Genomic DNA, 22773 nt, shown 5'->3' with positions numbered 1-22773 from the left:
ATGCGCGTTGCTTAGCCACTAAGATATGAAAACGAGGTTTCCTTAATAAGAACAGGCACGCGTACAAATAGGCATAAAACCAGGCACACTGAACCGTGTCAGGATGTTGGAACATCGTATCCAACATCTTACAAGAATGCCTAAAACAACACCAACATGGATATTTGTTTTAGCAACAATGAAGCCAATACTCAAATACCCAACAATCTCCCCCTTTGGATTTATTCGTTGATAAAACAAATTGAGGTCATACAGACAAGGTAGAGAGATACCACATATACTTTTCTTCAATGCACGACCATGAAGAAAAATAACACAACCGCAAAATGGACATGTTGAATCATCATCCAATACATTTATCCAGCATCTTACAGAGATGCCTATCCACATGTTAGAACATTAGTTCCAACTTACAGAACGAGGATATTTGTTTTAGCAATAATGCAGCCAACACAAATACCCAACAATCTCCCCCTTTGGTAAATTTTTGGCTAAAACAAATTCAGCCCACACCTGTTAAAACAGAGAGATAGCACACACAACCTTTCCTTCAATCTTCACAATTAAACTCTTCCTTGAAGAAAGGTTCACGTTCTCAGACTTCTAAAAGATACCAAAATATAGTTCTCCAGTCATCACACATAATCTTCAGGACTAGAAGAATTATATTACAGGTCTCAGATTCTGCTTCCATTATTTTCACACAACAATTACCATATGGAATTATGCAGACAAGAGAAACTAAAAGGTATCAGAGAGAAAATCAGAGTCTTGCAGCAGAGGACGTATAAGGAAAAATAAATTCCTGTACATCCTAAACAGACAGTCAACTGTCACAACACGCTACTTAGAGAATTATAGACAAACAATATTTAGTAGCTCAAACCAGCAGGATGTTCCAACATCCACAGGAACATTCAGGGACATAGAAGTTTACTCCCCCTCAAGGAGCACAAACAACATATCTATTACTCCCCCTGAATACATGCATACTAGACAAAAATCCTCAATATGTTCAAACTCCTAGTGCAACACGAGAACATGCATACATAGAATACCTCACGAGTCTTCAATCACGGCTTCAGCTGGTAGAGGTATTACACTTTATCAGAGACATGCAGCAGCGGATCAGATATATAGCATAGTCTCAAGAGCAAAGGAAAAATAAATTCCTAAGCTACAACTAGGGAACATAAGTTCCTGTACAGAGGATGGTTCAACATTCTTCAGCACATAGAGCAGAGGAAAAATAAATTCTTATGCTACAGACAAGGTCAGAGAATTCCCACACAGAGATCGGATGTTTCAACCTCCTTCATAACATCAGACAGGAGAACCTGCCACACATAGAGGCAAGGGAAATAAATAAATTTCCCATACCTACAGAGTACTGTCACCAACCAACCATAGAAGCACAGGAAAAATAAATTCCTATACTTACAGAGTGACAAACATGGATGCCTTCAGAGTACTATCACCAACCATATAAAGAAGCAAGGGAAAAATAAATTCCCATATAAGTGACAGACACATATGTCTAAACTTCTGGCTCAACATCCTTCACCCAGCTTGGTCTAGCACAAACACACATATAAGTATCACCCCCCCTGAATATATGAACTTATGAGTGACTACTTACATGAATATTCCATTACTCCCCCAACCAGCAGACCTATCAACAGATATGTGCTAGCAGACCTATCAAGGGTCACACAAATTCTCCAAGACTTTTACAAGTCATGCACAGAGACATGTTCCATCATATTATAGCACATCAGTAGGAAACATGTACATCAGAAATACTGAGAAAAAGAAATTCTCAGATCAGCATCAAAATGTTGCAGCTTCAGTGCCAACATCTACATAAGTCTTCATAGACATGTTCCAGTATTTTAGAGAACATCAGCAGGGAACATGTACAACAGAAATTCTGAGAAAAGCAAATTCTCAAAGCAAAACATCACAACATCTTCACAAAGTCTCACAGACATGTTCCAACTTTCTAGTGACCATGTACAATATAAAAGTACTGAGCATAGATTCTCAGATTAGTATTAAGAACACCAAGATGTTGCATCATGAGTCTCAACATCTGCACACAACCTGAGATAGTTGCAAAATAAATGCAACACCAGAGAATACAGGCATAACAGGCAAATCTGCAAAATAAATGCAGACATAGATACATGCGGAATAGCACAACACATATACAGGCATATAAAGAGTATAGATATACCATTTTTCACCCCCTTTTTAGCCACAAAATATGCCAACAATACCAGAGTCTTGAATAAACCCCTAGGAGTACTTTCTCTGTCATCTGCACTGTCTGCCTAGTCAGCATCACAATATCCAATTAATTTGGAATTTTCACTTATAGAATGTCATAGTCACTTGTCCCATTGATGTGCTTCAGATGACTCATCTTTCAGCTCAGCTTGTTATCTGGCACAAACCCCTACATCAAAGGTTATATCAGGTCTGCTTGTAGTGAGATCTAACAGACTTCCAATCATGCTTCAGTACATGATTTGATGCTTGAAGTGAGATATAACAGACTTCCAATCATGCTACAGTACATGATTTGATGCTCGAAGTGAGATATAACATACTACCAATCATGCTTCAGTACATGATTTGATCAACATCAACCCCTTTTACATCTTTTGACAACTTCAAGTGAGTGGCGGCTGGTGTTCTCTTGTGACTAGTGTTGTCCATGCTAAACTTCTTTACTCTGGGAAATAAATTTGGTGTCTTTCATCTGTTTGACTTGTAGACCCAGATAGTAAGTTAGCTCTCCCACAAGACTCATTCAAATTCAGATTGCATTTGATGATCAAAATGTTGGACCATCTGGTTCGACATTCCTCCAAACACAATATCATCTACATATATCGGGGTTATCATAAGTCTCCCCTTTTCTTCCTTGAAAAACAAAGTCTTGTCATCCCTTCTTTTCTGTATCCTTCATTGATCAAGAATTTTGTAAGTCCTTCTTAAGTTCTTCATGTATATATACTTCAGGAGGTACCAGAAGTCCACAAATTAGAATAATACCATATCGTCCAAGAAATGAACAGAACCAGAAGGCCAATCAAAGTACAGAATACCATAAGGAATATAGACAAAGGATATGTTACAGGAAGAACTTCATGAGCCAAAATGAAATTTAGACAGATGAGATGTTTCAACTTCATTGGGCACATTAGTATGGCATCAGGAAAAATATGAATGTTCCAGAGTGCATACAGATAGAATACTACCATGTAACATAAATGCAGAATTGACATAACAGAATACTTTCAACAATCTACTTCCAGAAGATATCAGACCTGCAGCAAGAGCACTTCCAGATGTTCCAACAAATTCTGGAACATAATCCACACCACACAACTTATAGTGCAACATGAGAGGAGATTCCCTCTTCTCAGCAATAACATTGGCAGTCTTAATACTAAGGTGCTGATCTAAAATAATACTACTTAACAAGGCAGGAAAGCTATGGGGTACTTAACAACGTCAGGTTCGATATGCTTAACAGTTTGTTCTAAGATATAAGCACAAAAATCCATTTTAGTCTTAGAAACTAAAACATGAACAAACTTACCCAACCATGTGGCAATATCAGTGGAATGAGTGGTAGGGAACCAGTTTGTTGTAGTAATCATGTTGAGAATAGCATAGTTCACAGACAATTTGCAGAGGAAATCTTTTTCTTCTTAGGCAATACTTGGACCTGATTGGTAGAGATCTCCTTGCAAACCTGATTATCAGTCACCTCTAGCTTAGCTATATTGATTTCTTCAACCCCATGAAACTTGCAGAAGTTCCTACATCAGCTTTCTTTCCTTCATTTATACAAGGTTAGAAAAACTGCCACCAGCTGTTGTGTACTCAGATCCATCATTGGATTGGGATACATAACAATGATTCTCATAAACAAAGAGATTTGATTATTTCTTGAATAGAACAATATGAGATCATATAGACAACTAGTGGAATATAATCATACCTTCTTTCATTTAAACACACGAACTCATCTTGAAAGAAAGTAACAAACTTCAGCATTACCTCAAAAGAACATCTTCAAAAATAATAGTAATGCATAGTTGGACAAGCTGGAACATTTCCAAGAGCATCAGTGGAATATACAGCAGCAGAATAGAGAAAAAACCCAGCCTCACAGAGAATCCAAAGGAGAAATAAACTCCCACCAAAATAAAGCAAGGAGAAATGAACTCTCACAGGTAACCAACTTTAGAGAAAAATAAATTCTCACAATAGGATGTCAAAACATTTGGTAAGACATCAGTACACCAAAAACATAACAGACCCACATCCATCCATACATTAATCACATAAACTAGCATCATGACATCATCAAACTAGTTTAAGATAATGCTCCTCCTCAGGTAATACTTCCCTTTAATAGGCATATATAAATAATAAACAACTCAATTACCTCCTTCCTTGAATCTGTCCATGAGTCCAGAATTTATCTTCCCTGGAGCTCACCCAGTAGCAGGTCGGGTGCCTGCTCTGATACCAATTGTTATTCTGGCAGGTTAGCTTTCTCATGTTTTACACGATGTTTCAACATCAGGCTTTCTGGAGCTCACAGCGAGCAGCGTAGCTCGTTTCGCGAGTGATGAAGTTCATCGCTCGCCTCGCGAGCAAGATCGCTCGCCACAGCTAGCAAACCCAGAACGCTCGCCACCTCGAGCAGGTGATTTTAGGAGTTCCAGAGAGCATGTTTTGCTCTCCCTCGCGATTCTTTCGCACGTGTAGTTATGAGTTGATCCTAGAGGTAAGAATGAAGGTTGTTTAGAATATTAGAATTTGTCCAGAAAGCCTGAATTAAGATGATTAAGATTAAGATTAATGTGATATTGATATATATGTTCTATGTGGCTATTCTTGATGATTAAGTTGATGTGAATTATTCTTTAATGATGATATGATATTTAAGCACTGTTGTATGCTGCATTTGTTGCTGTTTTGCTGTTGTTGACCATTTATTGTCACAAATTGTAAACGTCGGTCTAAGTTGTAAAGATGTAAGAAGTTGTCCAATTTGTTGGAGTCAATTAAGAAGTTCATGATGTTTTAAGATGTAAGATGTTGAGTCCATTGCATACTCATTAAAGGTGGGGGGTTGATGCCCTGGAGCTTTTGCTCACTTATGTTGGGGGTTTGATGCCCTGGAGCCTTTTTACGCTCAAATACGTTGGGGGCTTGATGCCCTGAAATGGTACCACATGCATTTGCATTGTCAAGATGTATAAGATGATTTAAGAAGATAAGAGTCGCATAGACGAGTTGAGTTGCATTGTCGAGTCAAGTGTTAAGTCGATTATGAATTTGATTATGAATTTGATTATGAAGTTGTTTATGATGATGATATGATGCTAAATGATTATTGTTGATGATGTTATGATGTTTTATGTTGTTAAATATATTTTGATGAATTACATGCTTAATATATTGTGTTATTCTGGCAGGCTAGCTTTCTCATGTTTTACACGATGTTTCAACATCAGATACGAACATAATGTAGAGTAAGATGTTTTAACATCGAGCTAGCAGAAAACAGACAGATCAAGACAAATATAACAGATGTTGAATTTTAGCGTGACAGTTAGAAGCTGTCTTTAATTCTAGATGCGCAGAAAGCAGATGTTCCGTTTAATGTTCCAACATCGTGTTAGCAGTAAACATAAACGAACAGCAAAATAAAAGACAAGAAGGTAAAAGGCACATAAGGATTGTTAACCCAGTTCGGCACAACTTACCTACATCTGGGGGCTACCAAGCCAGGAAGGAAATCCACTAGTGTAGTCCATATTCAATAGCTCTCAGCAAACCACGTTTGCACTATATGACCTAGGACCTACCCGTCTAGACTTCAACCTAGGAACTCCTAGATCTGAGATCCCATCTCACTCCCTTACAATAGATCACAATCCCCTGTGATTCCCAAATTACAGACTCAAATCAAATGAGGTTACCCTCAAAAATAACAACATGCAACCTTGCTTAAAAGCTTAGATGCAGTTCACAATCTACCTAGCTCCTTGCTTAAAAGCTTCGGAGTAGTACACAGTATTACAACTCAAAGCACAGTCCTAAACATACATCAAGATGATACACGAAAGGCTCACAATAGATCAGAACTAAACTTGCATCAACATGATACAAGAGTAGAACTCACAAAGACTCAAAACCCTAAAAGTCTACATTTTTAGTGCGGCGGCTTCGGTGAATGAATTAGGTCTTGTAGTCTTCTATATATACTGAAGCAATACGGGTCAGAACAACTTGTTGGGCTTCAGAACAAACCGGTGATCCATTTCACGAACAACAGAACCAGAAAAGGAAACTCCTAATATGTAGGCACATAATTAGGAACATCCTGATCACCTCCAAAACTTTCCTAATAAAATAGCACAATCTTAGGAAATCACAAATGATCTAATTCTGTACAGATATGCGCGTTGCTTAGCCACTAAGATATGAAAACGAGGTTTCCTTAATAAGAACAGGCGCGCGTACAAATAGGCATAAAACCAGGCACACTGAACCGTGTCAGGATGTTGGAACATCGTATCCAACATCTTACAAGAATGCCTAAAACAACACCAACATGGATATTTGTTTTAGCAACAATGAAGCCAATACTCAAATACCCAACAATCTCCCCCTTTGGATTTATTCGTTGATAAAACAAATTGAGGCCATACAGACAAGGTAGAGAGATACCACATATACTTTTCTTCAATGCACGACCATGAAGAAAAATAACACAACCGCAAAATGGACATGTTGAATCATCATCCAGCACATTTATCCAGCATCTTACAGAGATGCCTATCCACATGTTAGAACATTAGTTCCAACTTACAGAACGAGGATATTTGTTTTAGCAATAATGCAGCCAACACAAATACCCAACATATTGTTTGTGAAATCTCACCCCTTCTGCTTGAAAATGTTGCTCTTCGTATGGGAACTTGCAGGTAAAAAAGATTAGTTGCGGTCGTGAGTGGACTCCTCACACGTGTGTCTTAGGTGCTCTGATACGTAACGGGATGGGAATTTGACTTACTTTATATTCCTTACGTATTGCTTATGAATTTTTATGAATAATTGATGAATAAAGACTTTATGAGATTTTTATGATAAGGCCTGCGTGCCAAGACTATATCTATTGTTGAATTAAATCCGCTGCAAGTTTGAATATTTATGTTGAATAACTTTGAAGGATAAATTGTTATTTATTCCATTTTATGATTTTTAAGAAGTGTAGCATTCCGTTTAAGTTGTTGAATTTTGATTTTTATTAAGAAATTTTTATGTTGGGAAAACAGGGTGTTACAATTGGTATCAGAGCAGGTCGGTCCGTCTGGCCAAGTAGTTGAGTCGAGTCATGTCATGTAACAATTGGAATACCGTTATTATGTTATTCTGATTGTTGTGTGTTGTTCAGAGAACTAAGATGGCCGGAAGAAATGATGCTGCAATCGCTGCTGCGTTGGAAGCTGTAGCTCAAGCTGTGGGACAACATCTTAATGCTGGTACTGGTGCTAATGCTGAAGTGAGGATGTTGGAGACTTTTCTGAGGAATCATCCCCCTACTTTCAAAGGAAGGTACGACCCTGATGGAGCTCAGACGTGCCTCAAAGAGATTGAGAGAGCCTTCCGTGTCATTCAATGTACGGACGATCAGAAGGTGTGTTTTGGTATGCACATGCTGGCTGAGGAAGCTGATGACTGGTGGGTGAGTCTTTTACCTACCTTAGAGCAAGACGTTGTGGTTGTTACTTGGGCTGTGTTTGGGAGAGAGTTTCTAAACAAATACTTTCCGGAGGATGTTCACGAAAGGATAAAGATTGAATTCCTTGAGCTGAAGCAAGGTAACATGACTATGGTAGAGTATGCTGCAAAGTTTGTGGAGATAGGTAAGTTTTATCCGCACTACACCGCTGAGAATGTTGAGTTTTCCAAGTGTATCAAGTTTGAGAATGGTTTGCGTGCTGACATCAAGCGGGCCATTGGTTATCAACAGATTCGTGACTTTTCTGAACTAGTGAGCAGCTGCAGAATCTATGAAGAGGATACTAAAGCTCATTACAAGATTGTGAATGAGAAGAGAGGTAAGGGTCAGCAAAGTCGTCCAAAGCCTTACAGTGCTCTTGCTGATAAAGGAAAACAAAGAGTTAATGATGAGAGGAGGCCGAGAAAGAATAATGTTGTTACTGAGATTGTTTGTTTCACTTATGGCGAGAAAGGTCATAAGAGTAATGCCTGCACTAAGGATGAGAAACGGTGTTTCCATTGTGGCAAGAAAGGACATTCGCTTGCAGAGTGTAAACATGAGGATTCTGTGTGCTTTAATTGTAATGAAGAAGGTCATATTGGGTCTCAATGCAAGAAACCAAAGAAGACTCAGACTACTGGGAGAGTTTTTGCTTTGTTTGGTACTCAGACGGAGAATGAGGATCGTTTGATCAGAGGTACATGTTACATTGGTAATACTCCTTTAGTTGCTATTATTGATACTGGTGCTACGCATTGTTTTATTACTATTGATTGTGCTTCTAAGTTGGGTCTTGCTATGTTTGATACGAATGGAGAGATGGTTGTCGAAACTCCAGCTAAGAGTTCGGTGACTACTTCTCTTGTTTTTTTAAGATGTCCTTTGTCTATGTTTGGTCGAGACTTGAAATTGATTTAGTTTGTCTACCTTTGAGTGGAATGGATGTAATTCTTGGTATGAACTGGTTAGAGTACAACCATGCTCACATTAATTGTTTTGGTAAGTCAGTTTACTTTCCTTCTGTTGAAGAAGAAAGTGGAACAGAATTTTGATGTTTTCATTAATGGCGTCCTTATCTATGGAGAATCAAGCAATGATCGATAGGCTACAAGTGGTATACGATTTCCCTGAGGTTTTTGCTGATGAAATTCCTGATGTGCCTCCAGAAAGAGAAGTTGAATTTTCAATTGATCTTATTCCGGGAACGAAGCCTGTGTCTATGACACCTTACCATATGTCAGCTTCTGAGTTGGCTGAGTTGAAGAAACAGTTGGAGGAACTGCTTGACAAGAAGTTTATTAGACCGAGTGTTTCACCTTGGGGAGCGCCGATATTATTGGTTAAGAAGAAAGATGGAAGTATGAGGTTGTGCATCGATTATCGACAGTTGAATAAAGTAACTATAAAGAATTGGTATCCACTTCCAAGAATTGACGACCTGATGGATCAGTTAGTGGGTGCGCATGTGTTTAGTAAGATTGACTTGAGATCGGGTTATCACCAGATTAAAGTGAAAGATGAAGATATGCAGAAGACAGCTTTTAGGACGCGATATGGGCATTATGAATATAAAGTGATGCCTTTTGTTGTTAGTAATGCGCCAGGTGTGCTTATGGAGTATATGAATCGTATTTTTCATGCATATTTGGATCGCTTCATGGTTGTGTTCATCGACGATATTTTGATTTACTCCAAGTCTAAAGAAGAACATGTTGAGCATTTGAAGATCGTATTGCAAGTGCTGAAAGAGAAGAAGCTATATGCTAAATTGTCAAAGTGTGAATTCTGGTTGAAAGAGGTAAGTTTTCTTGGCCATGTTAATTCTGGCAGTGGTATTGCAGTAGATCCGTCTAAAGTTGATGCAGTGTCACAATGGGAGACTCCTAAGTTGGTCACAGAGATTAGAAGCTTTTTGGGACCGGCAGGTTATTACCGAAGATTTATAGAAGGATTTTCTAAGTTGGCACTTCCGTTAACGCAGTTGACTTGTAAAGGTAAAACCTTTGTGTGGGATGTTCATTGTGAGAACAGTTTTAATGAATTGAAGAAGCGTTTGATGTAACGCCCTAATTCTATTAAAGCAATAAAACATGTGAATATAGCAAATATTCAAGAATTAGACGCTACGTCTCAACTAAACAACAACTTGCATGCATATTTATATATATATATATATAAATCTCAACAATCGCAGCGGACATAAAATCATACATCTCCATATCAAAACCATACATATACCATGGTCAAATACATCATCATAAGAAAATTCTCCAAAGTCTCAACAATGAGTACATCTCAACATAAATAAAATCCAACAAAAGTAAAGGGACACCGACTCGACCTAATCAGAGCCCTAAACTATAACTCCAAAGTGATAGTGGATGCTAACTCCAGCTATCCAATCGCTCACCGCAAGCAGACTACTCATGCACAGCATCTTCCCATCTATACAGACAGGTAGGCGGTCAAAACCACTGGAGGTTAGAATTACATCAATCATAATCAATATATAAAAACTTGATTTAGATAAAACAGTTCAATTCTCAATAAATCATCATGAACATTTAACCTCCACATCCACATTCATATAACAACCTCAATCATTACAATTATATGATCATTTAGCACACTCATCATCCACATTCATCATTCAATACAACAATTAAGACTCATGCAATGTGATATGCCTAAACTCGACTCATACATGCATGTGGTACCAATTCACCTCAAGGTCGTCACCTTCGATGCAACAAAAACATCGTAATCACCTCAATTGGATATAAAATCCGCCACCATCAGTCATGAATTCATGAACATATGACTCGACTACAATGCATATGTTCACACAAACTAATCACCTCACCAACACCGACATTTAGTATATATGCAATCGACAATAATTCACCACCACTTGACACATATACAATTACCAACATTTAGTATATATGCAATCAACAACATTTCACCATCATATATACAATTACCAACAACATCCATAATTCAATCAACATGTAGTTGTCACATATATACATCATCAAACATCAACACGTAAATTATATCAACTATCCACAAGGATTCATAAGGCAATCGGTTCTTAAAAACATTTCCAACAAATTTCGTCTCTAAAAATCACGACTTTATAAATAATTGAGCATTTAAGCCAAAACCAAGTAAACAAGTCCAATGCCTCAACTAAGTATACCTCTAGGCCACATGTGGGTGCAGTAGAGGATACCTTGGCGTTTCAGCGGCTAAACACGACAAATTTACGAAAATCACAAAGTTCGTCTCACCGAAACACTTTTCAAGAAATTTTCAATTTTCTAAGCAAAACAAGTTAGACCAAACACATCAAAGTTTGAAAACCATAATTGAACTTATAGAACCCAATTTTGAAAGTAGGAAACAATCCATAAGGTTTAGGTCGACTTAAAGGTGGTTATGCGGAGTTTTCGTAAAATTTCTCTAAGACATCCTTAGAGTGTTTTCCTCATAACTTACAATCCAAGAATCAATTTCAAGTTAAACCAGAGCCTTTGGAAAGATAACAAGATTACTAAAACTTCTATGTTTACACCAAAAACCAAATCAAAACAGAAACGAGGGAAAAAGACGCAAGAACGCGAAACAGGGGGTGCTGCCCTGTGTAACTCGCCGTTGCGAGTAACTTTACTCGCCAGGCGAGTAAGCTCCAGGGAGCCCTCCTTACTCGCGTCCAACTCGCCTCACGAGTGCGGTGGCAAGTTATGACAGATCAGTCTTAGGAATACCTCCATTTTCACCCCAAAACCCCAATTTTGACTTCCCAATGCCCAAATTTGATCCCAAGGTTTGTCTAAACATTTCCAAACATGAAAAGACACTTAAATTGATATGAAATTTGACCCAAAACATTCTCCCAACAAAATTCACCATTTGACCCATTTTCATAAACTTCAAAAATAGACAACACAAATCATCACAAGCTCAAAGATTATGGTTACTTAAGGTTCCATTCATCAACAACAACACCTCACAACATCAACAACAACAACAACCAATCATGAATTCATCCTCAATTTATCAACCACAACATTATTCATCATCAATTTCACTCAAGAACATGATATATGCATATAAACCCATTTTGTCATGTAAATTCAACAACAACAACACAATTATCATTCCATTCATGCATATAACTATATCATCATAATTAAACACGAATTTCTACATCAAAATCCCAATTAACAACTTAAGCAAAGAATTAGGGATAAACTACAACTATTGATTATGCTTGAATTCTAACCCCCTTACCTTAATTCTTCTCAACACCAACTAAGGCTTCACTTTAGCTCCAATCCTAGCTCCAATCCTTGAAGCTTGACCTCCCTCTAGCTTTCTCTAGATTCTTCTCTTCAAACCCTTTCTTTCTCTCTACCTCTATCTCTTCTCAATTGCAAATGTTGGTGAAAAACCCTATTCTTCTACTAACAAGAGTTTATATAGGTTCACATAATTGGGCTTAAACACCTTAATGGGAATAACCCATTTCTATTCTTACCCAAATGTTACTACTCACTTAACTTAACGGTAAAATGTAATACTAACGGTCAACTACCGATAAAATAACCACTCTCACTAAACACTAAAAACAATCTTTATCAAAATTACAAAATTACCCCCACTCATAAAATGACCAAAATGCCCCTAAGTCCAAAATGACTAAAATACCCTTCTAATTCCGAATTCTACAAATTCCCACCAAAACACACACAGAGGCAAAAAAAATCTCATATGAGAACATATCACACATAAATAAACAATTAAATAAATAATAAAATAAAACTGACTAAGAATCGGGCTGTTACAATTGACGACGGCCCCAGTTTTGATTTTGCCAAAGCCCGATGAACCTTTTGTAGTGTATTGTGATGCGTCCAAGTTGGGCTTAGGAGGTGTGCTTATGCAAGATGGTAAAGTGGTTGCTTATGCATCAAGACAGTTGAGAATTCATGAACGAAATTATCCTACTCATGATCTTGAATTAGCTGCAGTGGTATTCGTGCTTAAGATTTGGAGACATTACTTGTATAGTTCGAGATTTGAAGTGTTTAGTGATCACAAGAGCTTAAAGTATTTGTTTGATTAGAAGGAATTGAATATGAGGCAGCGAAGGTGGCTTGAGTTGTAGAAAGATTACGACTTTAGTTTGAATTATCATCCGGGTAAAGCTAATGTTGTTGCAGACGCATTAAGTAGGAAGACTTTACATATGTCTGCCATGATGGCTAAAGAGTTTGAGTTGCTGGAACAGTTTAGAGATTTGAGCTTAGTCTGTGAATTGTCACCTCAGAGTGTAAAGCTGGGAATGCTGAAGATCGATAGTGATTTCTTGAAAAGTATTAAAAAGGCGCAGAAAGTTGATGTTAAGTTTGTGGACTTGTTTGTTGCTAGTAATCAGACTGAAGATAGTGACTTAAAGGTCGATGATCAAGGTGTGCTGAGATTTCGAGGTAGAATTTGTATACCAGACAATGACGAGATGAAGAAGATGATTCTTGAAGAGAGTCATAGAAGTAGCTTGAGTATTCATCCAGGAGCTACAAAGATGCATCATGACTTGAAGAAGTTGTTTTGGTGGTCTGGAATGAAACGTGATGTGGCATAGATTGTGTATTCTTGTTTGATTTGTCAGAAGTCGAAAGTTCATCAGAAACCTATTGGGTTGATGACACCTTTAGATGTTCTAGAGTGGAAATGGGATAGAATATCCATGGATTTTGTGATGAGTTTGCCGAATACTCCGAAGGGGAACGATACGATTTGGGTGATTGTTGATAGATTGACGAAGTCGGCGCACTTTATTCCGATCAATATTAGTTTTCCTGTAGCTCAGTTGGAAGAGATTTATATTCGAGACATTGTGAAGCTTCATGGTGTTCCTTCGAGCATTGTGTCAGATAGAGATCTAAGGTTTACTTCTAGATTTTGGAAGAGTTTGCAAGAGGCTTTAGGTTCTAAGTTGAGGTTGAGTTCGGCTTATCATCCTCAGATAGATGGTCAGTCGAAAAGAATGATTTAGTCGTTGGAAGACTTATTGAGAGTTTGTGTACTTGAGCAAGGAGGAACTTGGGATAGTCATCTACCATTGATAGAGTTCACATATAATAATAGTTATCATTCTAGTATTGGAATGGCCCCATTCGAGGCTTTGTATGGTCGGAGATATAGAACTCCGTTGTGTTGGTTTGAGTCAGGTGAAAATGTGGTTTTAGGACCAGAAATTGTTCAACAGACTACTGAGAAGGTAAAGATGATTCAGGTAAAGATGAAAGCGTCGCAAAGTCGACAAAAGAGTTATCATGATATGCGTAGGAAAGACCTTGAGTTTCAAGAGGGAGATCATGTATTCTTAAGAGTTACTCCCATGACCGGTGTTGGTCGTGCATTGAAGTCTAAGAAGTTGACTCCTGAGTTTATTGGTTCATATCAGATATCGAAAAGAGTTGGAACGGTAGCTTACCGAGTGGGTTTACCACCGCATCTTTCGAATTTGCATGATGTGTTTCATGTGTCGCAACTTCGGAAGTATGTTCCGGATCCATCTCATGTAATCCAAAGAGATGATGTGCAAGTTAGAGATAACCATACGGTGGAGACCTTACCAGTGAAGATCGAAGATCACGAAGTGGCGTAGTTGAGAGGCAAAGAGATACCTCTTGTGAAAGTCGTTTGGGACGGAGCGACTGGTGAAAGCTTGACATGGTTGTTAGAGAGTAAGATGCTGGAGTCTTATCCAGAATTGTTTGCTTGAGGTAAATTTTCGAGGACGAAAATTCTATTAGTTGGGGAGAGTTGTAACGCCCGTCCTAATTATTTAATTATTTTAATGAGTTTTAGCATATATTTATATGATTTATGTGATTTATGAGACTTATGCGATTTATATGTGATTTAATGTGATTTATAAGATTTATGTGAGTTATATGATTTTTAGAGATTTTAAGAGATGTTGTGACTTATTTTATTATTTAATAAAATAAGATTGTAAAATAAAATAAATATTAAGTTGTGGGGTTATTTTGTGAATTTAGGGAGTTTTGTGCTAGAAAGAAGAAATAATATAAATTAGATGTGGGGCTATAAATAGAAGAAGTTAGGTTTAGAAAAGTTTTACAAACGTACGACCAGTTTTTGGTAAAAAGGGAGAAAAGTCAAGAGAAGAGGAGAAGCAAGAGAGAGCTGCGATTTCTGCATATTAAGGTAAGGGTGAGACTAACTTTCAATATTATTAAGTCTATGATTCTAATGAATAGATTTAGCATGATGTAGGTTGAGTTTGTGAGGATTGAGAATTAGGGTTTAGAGAGCGGTTTTGATGATTAGATGACGAAAACTTGTTGAATTGATGTAGAAATTGTGTACAAACCTTAGATAATCCATAGGGTGATTATTAGAAGTTGTTTTGAGGTTAATGAGATTAGGTGAAAATTTGAGAAAATCAGAATTCTGCCTGAGCTGACATTCATCGCTCGCCACCGCGAGCAGCGTAGCTCGCCTCGCGAGTGATGAAGTTCATCGCTCGCCTCGCGAGAAAGATCGCTCACCTCGCGAGCAAGATCGCTCGCCACAGCGAGCAAACCCAGAACACTCGCCACAGCGAGCAGGTGATTTTAGGAGTTCCAGAGAGCATGTTTTGCTCGCCCTCACGAGCAAAGGCACTCGCCTCGCGAGCAAGAGTGTTAGTTGCCCAAAATTGTTTCCCTTGTGATTCTTTCGCACGTGTAGTTATGAGTTGATCCTAGAGGTAAGAATGAAGGTTGTTTAGAATATTAGAAGCTTTCCAGCAAGCCTGAATTCAGATGATTAAGATTAAGATTAATGTGATATTGATATATATGCTCTATGTGGCTATTCTTGATGATTAAGTTGATATGAATTATTCTTTAATGATGATATCATATTTAAGCACTGTTATATGCTGCATTTGTTGCTGTTTTGCTGTTGTTGACCATTTAATGTCACAAGTTGTAAACATCGGTCTAAGTTGTAAAGATGTTAGAAGTTGTCCAATTTGTTGGAGTCAATTAAGAAGTGCATGATGTTTTAAGATGTAAGATGTTGAGTTCATTGCATACTCATTAAATTTGGGGGCTTGATGCCCTGGAGCTTTTGCTCAACTACGTTGGGGGCTTGGTGCCCTGGAGCTTTTGCTCACTTATGTTGGGGGCTTGATGCCCTGGAGCCGTTTTACGCTCAAATACGTTGGGGGTTGATGCCCTGAAATGGTACCACATGCATTTGCATTGTCAAGATGTTTAAGATGATTTAAGAAGATAAGAGTCGCATAGAGGAGTTAAGTTGCATTGTCGAGTCAAGTGTTAAGTCGATTATGAATTTGATTATGAAGTTGTTTATGATGATGATGATGATATGATGCTAAATGATTATTTTTGATGATGTTATGATGTTTTATGTTGTTAAATATATTTTGATGAATTATATGCTTAATATATTGTTTATGAAATCTCACCCCTTCTGCTTGAAAATGTTTCTCTTCGTATGGGTAACTTGCAGGTAAAAAAGATTAGTTGCGGTCGTGAGTGGACTCCTCACACGTGTGTCTTAGGTGCTCTGATACGTAACGGGATGGGAATTTGACTTACTTTCTATTCCTTATGTATTGCTTATGAATTTTTATGAATAATTGATGAATAAAGACTTTATGAGATTTTTATGATGAGGCCTGCGTGCCAAGACTATTTTAATTGTTGAATTAAATTCGCTGCGAGTTTGAATATTTATGTTGAATAACTTTGAAGGATAAATTGTTATTTATTCCATTTTATGATTTTTAAGAAGTGTAGCATTCCATTTAAGTTGTTAAATTTTGATTTTTATTAAGAAATTTTTATGTTGGGAAAACGGGGTGTTACAGATGACACTATTTGAAATTTGAAATTGATTAGTGACATCATCTTGAACAGCTAAGCTGGGGATGACACTATTGAACTTGAAATTGATTGGTGACATCATCTTGAACAGCTAAGCTGGGGATGACACCTTTAAAAGATAATTGTCAACTATTACAGAACTTACTATTCGACATTGCGATAAATGAGAACCAGACTGAGAGGACACAGCTAAACAAACTTCTGGGTGATCAATGCGACCATGTATGGATGATATGGTGGATATACTGTGTACTAATATGCGAAAGTATTAATGCATGAATGTATGAATATATAAATGTATGAATGTAATTTGTATGACTGTATGAAATGTATACGACAGGTGGCTCGGTGAAACGAGACAAGACATGTAAGATGGGAGGCGGACTGACGAAGCAATTCAAACACTCGGCAAACTTCCTTGGAGTTGATACTATTGTGAGCAAATAGAGCCGTTGACGGTGTAAAACCTGGCACAAGGTAGCAACTGATGCCTTTTGGGGATAAATCCCATTGTTGACGAGAAGTCTGGAAGAAGTTGTCATTTGTAGACCAGCGCAGAGTGTTCCTTCATTGCATGCTTCAGCAGTCATGCTTTTTTTTCCTTTGAAAATCCCTAACTTTTGCTTGGACCGCCCTTTCGGGTTTTCAGTCCACCGAGCGTATATTCCTTTTGATGCCTCTAATTTTTACCTAGACCCCTTTTGGGTTTTCAGTCCACCGGGACGCTCTCTGTTGCCTAAGCCGCCTTATCAGGTTTTCAACTTAGCGAGCTTTGATTATTTTTGTATTTTTGGATTGTGACTGCATCTTGCTCAAAAAAGAGGTCCTCTCCATAGTGCTTAGCCATGTTTCTCTTCCGCAGTGTAACTGTTCTCGAGGCGGGTGCTGATGTACGCTTCACCTACTCACGAGCTCAAAGAGAGTGTGTTTGTTGTTCACACTTTTCAAAAGATATAAAATAAAAAGTTTTGTATTTTTTTGAAAATTTTGCTTCAAGTATTGTCATCAAAAATAGAAGAAATTTTGCAAATAGAATAAATGAGAGTTCCAAATAAATGGGTACATGCTCAAACTTGATGAATTGAGTGGTGGCCTACCAATGGCGTGGCTCCATGGATCTTTGAAAAATTTTGGAAAATAGTAAATATATGGGAAGGTACGTTGAACACAATAACTGTCATACTTCCCAACAACCTTGAATGCCCCTGTTCTGAGTCTTAGATATGCAGATGCTTCGAATCGGAGGTCTTTTGATAACTGGATGCCCCAAGTGGATTGTGCTGACTAATGCAGTTACTTTGTCATGATCCTTAACTTTTGCATAGATCGCCCTTGCGGGTTTTCAATCTATCAGGATGATCATTTTTGTTCATGTCTCTAATTTTGGTTAGACCGCCCTTTCGGGTTTTTAGTCCACCGAGACGCTCATTTTTGCCTAAGTCACCTTTTCAGGTTTGCGACTTATCGAGCTTTTATTTTTGACAGAGTATTTCTTGACTGCACCGGTATTCACAGGACGTGCGTGTTTGTTACCATTTGTAGTTGGAAAAGTCATTGCACACGAGCCTTCATAGTTAGGCGTCCACTTGCCCCAGGAGTCTAGTTGAAAAGATTTTGTCTTTTTGAGCACAAGGTCTCTTTCTTGAAATTTACAGGGATGAACCTTTTTGTTGGAAGTTTGTTTCAACCTCTTTTGACATAGTTGTACAAGGTCGTCATGCATTGTAAGTTCAATCAAGTCTGGACTTGGGCAGAACTCCTATCCACGGGACTTCGACCTCCACGGGAAGCACGACCTCCATGTTGTATATTGAGGGAATGAGGGGGGGTTGCCCCTATTAAAATGTGTACTGAAGCACGATACTCATGTAAAGTAACGGTAACATCTCACACCAGTCTTTGTAAGTGACTGTCATCTTTTGGGCAATCTTCTTTTTTGGTTTGCAGTTTTGACGGCTAAAAATGCCCAGTATGCGAGATATCTCAACGGGAGTCTCTTTGTTTTCCTCTTCTTCATCTTCGGACACAAAGAACTCAAAGTTGGAAGAGAGTACATGGTTATTGTATTCAACGGGTTTATTAATGCATGATTTGATTATTGATTTTGACAAGTATAAGTTATGATTATGCAGATATTTGAGAAATAAAAGAAAATTGGTTTTTTTTTGTATCACCATTTTTTCTAGAAAAAGCATAAAATAAAAAGCAAAGTCGGGATCGAAGCGACTTTTTATTAATGACGGAACACGAAGCAAAAACTCTACACAAGCTCGCTTTCGTCTCGAAAGGATTTTTTTTTTGAAAAGCAGCAAACAACAAACCAACACTTTAATTGAATAGATAAGTAGTAAAAGGAACATCAAAAGCGACCTAATTGCGGCTATCCACTCCATGTGCCACAAACACTAGGTATCATGATCCGGTAGCGGATTGACTTGCATTTCCGAATTCAATCTTCGAAAAGCAAGATATTGGCTCTAATCAGCTACTGGACTTCAAACTTAAAGAGAAACAGTGCTCGATGTCATGGCCGGGTGCTCCTTGATGGAAGGCACATGAGAGGTCAGGTTGATACCAAACCGGCAACTCGTTAGGCACTCGAGGAGGCTTTCTAGTTTGGACAAGGTTCTTCATGAGCAAGATGGGAAGCAACTCCACATATATCATTGGGATTGGGTCAAACTGCATCCTTGGAGCCTGTTGTCAAGGTTGTTGTTGGAGTTCAGTCCTTTGCTGAAACTGCGGCTGATTCAGCGAAGCTACCAGTGAAGCCACCAGGGTACTTAGTCTCTCTAACTCGGCCCGGAGTGTTGTTACCGATTCACGAATGCTTGTGGATTTCAAACTGATACGTTCACCCTTTTCGTTTGCGCGAGTGTTGTACGTGCGATTTGGCTTCGGACAAGGATATTGGGATACTTTGAGATGGATTGACCCTTTTGATTGGAAAAACAAACGTGTGAGACCCGAACTCGAAACTATGAATGTAAAATGATGCATGATGCTTATGCAAAAAAAAACGTATATTTTTTTTTTATCGAAGGACTTGTCAAAGTGAATTGTGAACATTTGCAGAGGAACAAGGTTTATTTGAAAATTGTAAAGATATTGCAATCGGTTCCTTTTTCAAAAGTAAGAACGAAACCAAGGAAAAAAGTATAACAAAAGCTAAAGCTTAGTTAAGATTTTTGAAGTTGTATTTCTTGTTGCTCTTTCTTACAAGGTCCGTTCATCTATGATATTTGCAAAAAACTTGTCTAAATCCTTCGATATTTGATGGAAAAAAGTTGTTTTATGGATGAATGCATGTATGCATGAATATGCTGAAGAAACAGAGAAAACATGGTGTGGTTTAGTTCCATAATGTTGGAGTCAAGGGTAAACACGCCACATGGTAGGGACTATGGTTTCATCTGTACCTATATCACCGGTTCTACCAAGTCCTCAGAGTTTTTAAAGGCTTCCGAATGTCGTCGGGTTGCGAAAATACTTCCGGTCCAACAATGTTCGTAAGAAAGTCTCGTCTCAGTGTAGTATCGCGTATCAACTAAACCAAGATTACTCATGATTAGCCACCGCACTACATCCTAAAAGGCTAAGAGGGGTTAAAGGTGACTAAAGGTTCTCAACTTTTAGCGGTCACTTGAAAATGACATGCCAAACACGAATGCTCATGCCAACATATTATGTTTCCAAGATCCCTGAGTTGATGGGGTTATCACATGTGCCACAAACCAAAATTCACTCTTGGCAAGGCACTATGATTATACAATGATCCTATCTAAATGTTCCCTCAAGCCCGGGTGTAGGACTTATCTCACCACTCACGTTAGAAAAAAGAAAGAAAGAAGAAAGGACATATATACATGCATTTCCATCTTTTATTTTTATTTTTTTTTATTTTATTTTTTAAGCAAGTTATAACACAAAATTTAAATAAAGCCAAGTTAGGCTCAACCCTCTTAGGAGGGGGCTCCCCAGTGAAGTCGCCATTTCTGTCGTGTCATTTTTTCGGAGGGGTCAAAGCTATTTGATTAGCGGAGACTCACTAATTTTATTTCACGACTGAACATTTAATTCTTTTCAAAAGAAAGTGGTAAAAGGTTCAAATACCACATTTTTTAGGGATTAAGGGTTCGGGGTTGGTTATATTTATGGAAGGTGTTAAGCACCCTAAATATTCGTAGTACTCTACGAGAACCTCTTGATTTTATTTAACTTTTGTGCTATAAACTTGCTTGCTTTAAGAAATGGAATTTGAAATGATGAAAAAAAATGAGACCTAATTTATCTATATTTTTATTGATTTGGAAGGACACATGTCCTTTGCCTACGTACCCGTGAGGGATCAAAACCTCGTAGTTCGGGGTAGAAATTGACGTTTGATTGGTTGAGTGTTTTTTTATTAGTTTTGAAAAAAAGGTTTGAAATAAAAAACCAAGTGGCAAATTGGAATTTGTTTGTAGTTTTTATATTGAAAGAAAGTAGACTCAAAGTAGAATTAAAAAATGATTTGAAATTTGATTAAGAAAGAAAATAGAGAGAACGATCACTTGATTGAAAATCAAGGTTTATCATGAAAATATTTTTTTGTGAATTTTTGATATTTTGAATGTTTTTGTTGTTTTTGAATATTAATGAAAATTAAACCTTGATTTACCTTGAATTACACACACACACACACACACACTTTTTCTCATTTATATTGTATTTACATTTGACCTATATACATTCTAAATCTATGCAATAAAATAAATGGTAAAATTTAAATATGCATATGATAATAGTAAACGATTGAATGTAATGCAAAAATAAAATAAAAATGCATGAAAGACATAAAAATAAAATAGAATAGAAAATAAGAAAAGGGGCTTTAAGATTAGATCAGGGCCGTCCGATTGGAATCAGACAGCCCAGATCAAATCATAGATCTAGGCAACCGGGGCCTTCAGATTAAAATCCAAGGGGAGAGAGAGAGGAGGTGTATGGTAAACCATACACCCTTGCACACACGATTAAAGGGTTATATTGATTGAAATTCCATTCACGTTTTTCATTCTGCTCTCCGCTTTCTCTCTCCTCTTCTTAATTCTCTTTTCCTTCTCTCGTTCTTCTTTCTATCTTCTTCTTTCTACATCTTTTTTCTTTTTCAAAACAATAAAAAAAAATAAAAAAAAGGGGTGACCTAGATCAAAACAAAAGTTTATACCTTTGGGTTAATGGATTCGGTACTGATTTTCTTGGGGGTCTGGATCAGATTTGTGAACGGTTCGGATTCGTGGATGTTGGTGTGGTTCGATTTTGATTCGAGGTTCGGTTATGGATTGATGATTGCGGTGTTGTTTTGATGGCTGTTTGGATCTGTCGGTGTTTTGTGTTGATACGACTGTGTTGTGGTGGTTTCGGCGAAGATGTTGTTGTACAATGATGTTGGTGCTAGTTTGTAAGGTTTTGATTTTTTTTGATAAAATTGTTGTTGTGCGTTGAAACTTTTGCAGGTTGTGAGTTGAATTTTTGGCTGTTTTTGTGTCTTTTTTGGTTGTGATTGCAGGTTTGGATCAAAAAAAAAGAAAGTGGGGTGAAAATTGTTGTGTGTGTGAAAAATTGGCTATTTGTTTTTGTGTCTGTGTTGCTGCCGTTTAACAAGGATGTGTGTTTGTATTTATAGAAGCTTATGTCTTGAAGCTTTAGAGACAAAGAGAGCTGTGTTTTCCTTTAAAAACATCCCATGTGCTTGTTGGAGTAAGCCCTAATAGCCAATCTATATTGATTGGGTTTGGCTTTGTATCATGATATTGATATAAATATATATATTGTGAAAATATAAATTATAAGGCGTTTCTTTATTGATTTTGATTTGTTTCAAAATAATAAAGTCCCTAGAATAGTTAGTCCGTTTAATGGAACATTAAGTATAACTTAATTGTGAGACCCCGTTAAACATAAGGAAACTATTCTAAAAGTATCCGTAGTCAAGCTTTATTGAGAAGTGGGATATCATTAAAGCTTAGAGACTAT

General features: G+C 37.5%; 1 protein-coding gene across 1 annotated transcript; it reads left to right on the top strand.

Annotated features, from left to right (window-relative positions):
* The first annotated feature begins 7498 nt into the window (after positions 1 to 7498).
* LOC146915853 (uncharacterized) lies at positions 7499 to 8871 on the top strand. The gene is made up of 3 exons (XM_085721459.1): positions 7499 to 7577; positions 7647 to 8663; positions 8789 to 8871. Exons 1-3 carry the CDS (start codon positions 7499 to 7501, stop codon positions 8869 to 8871), a joined length of 1179 nt encoding a protein of 392 aa, XP_085577585.1.
* The last annotated feature ends 13902 nt before the right edge of the window (positions 8872 to 22773 follow it).

The sequence above is a fragment of the Medicago sativa genome, chromosome 6 (genome assembly GCF_051527215.1).
Source record: "Medicago sativa cultivar Bolivia chromosome 6, Bolivia_mono, whole genome shotgun sequence".
Taxonomy (NCBI): domain Eukaryota; kingdom Viridiplantae; phylum Streptophyta; class Magnoliopsida; order Fabales; family Fabaceae; genus Medicago; species Medicago sativa.
Note: the sequence above shows the minus strand (reverse complement) of the source record. Positions and strands in the feature narration are given on the sequence as shown.

Bases quoted from the DNA above. Each gene is read 5' to 3' on its own strand.
- LOC146915853 (XM_085721459.1), top strand. From the start codon at position 7,499: ATGGCCGGAAGAAATGATGCTGCAATCGCTGCTGCGTTGGAAGCTGTA. The intron at 7,578-7,646 runs GTACTGGTGCTA...CTACTTTCAAAG, and splicing joins GGGACAACATCTTAATGCTG to GAAGGTACGACCCTGATGGA. The intron at 8,664-8,788 runs GTTCGGTGACTA...TGAACTGGTTAG, and splicing joins TGTCGAAACTCCAGCTAAGA to AGTACAACCATGCTCACATT.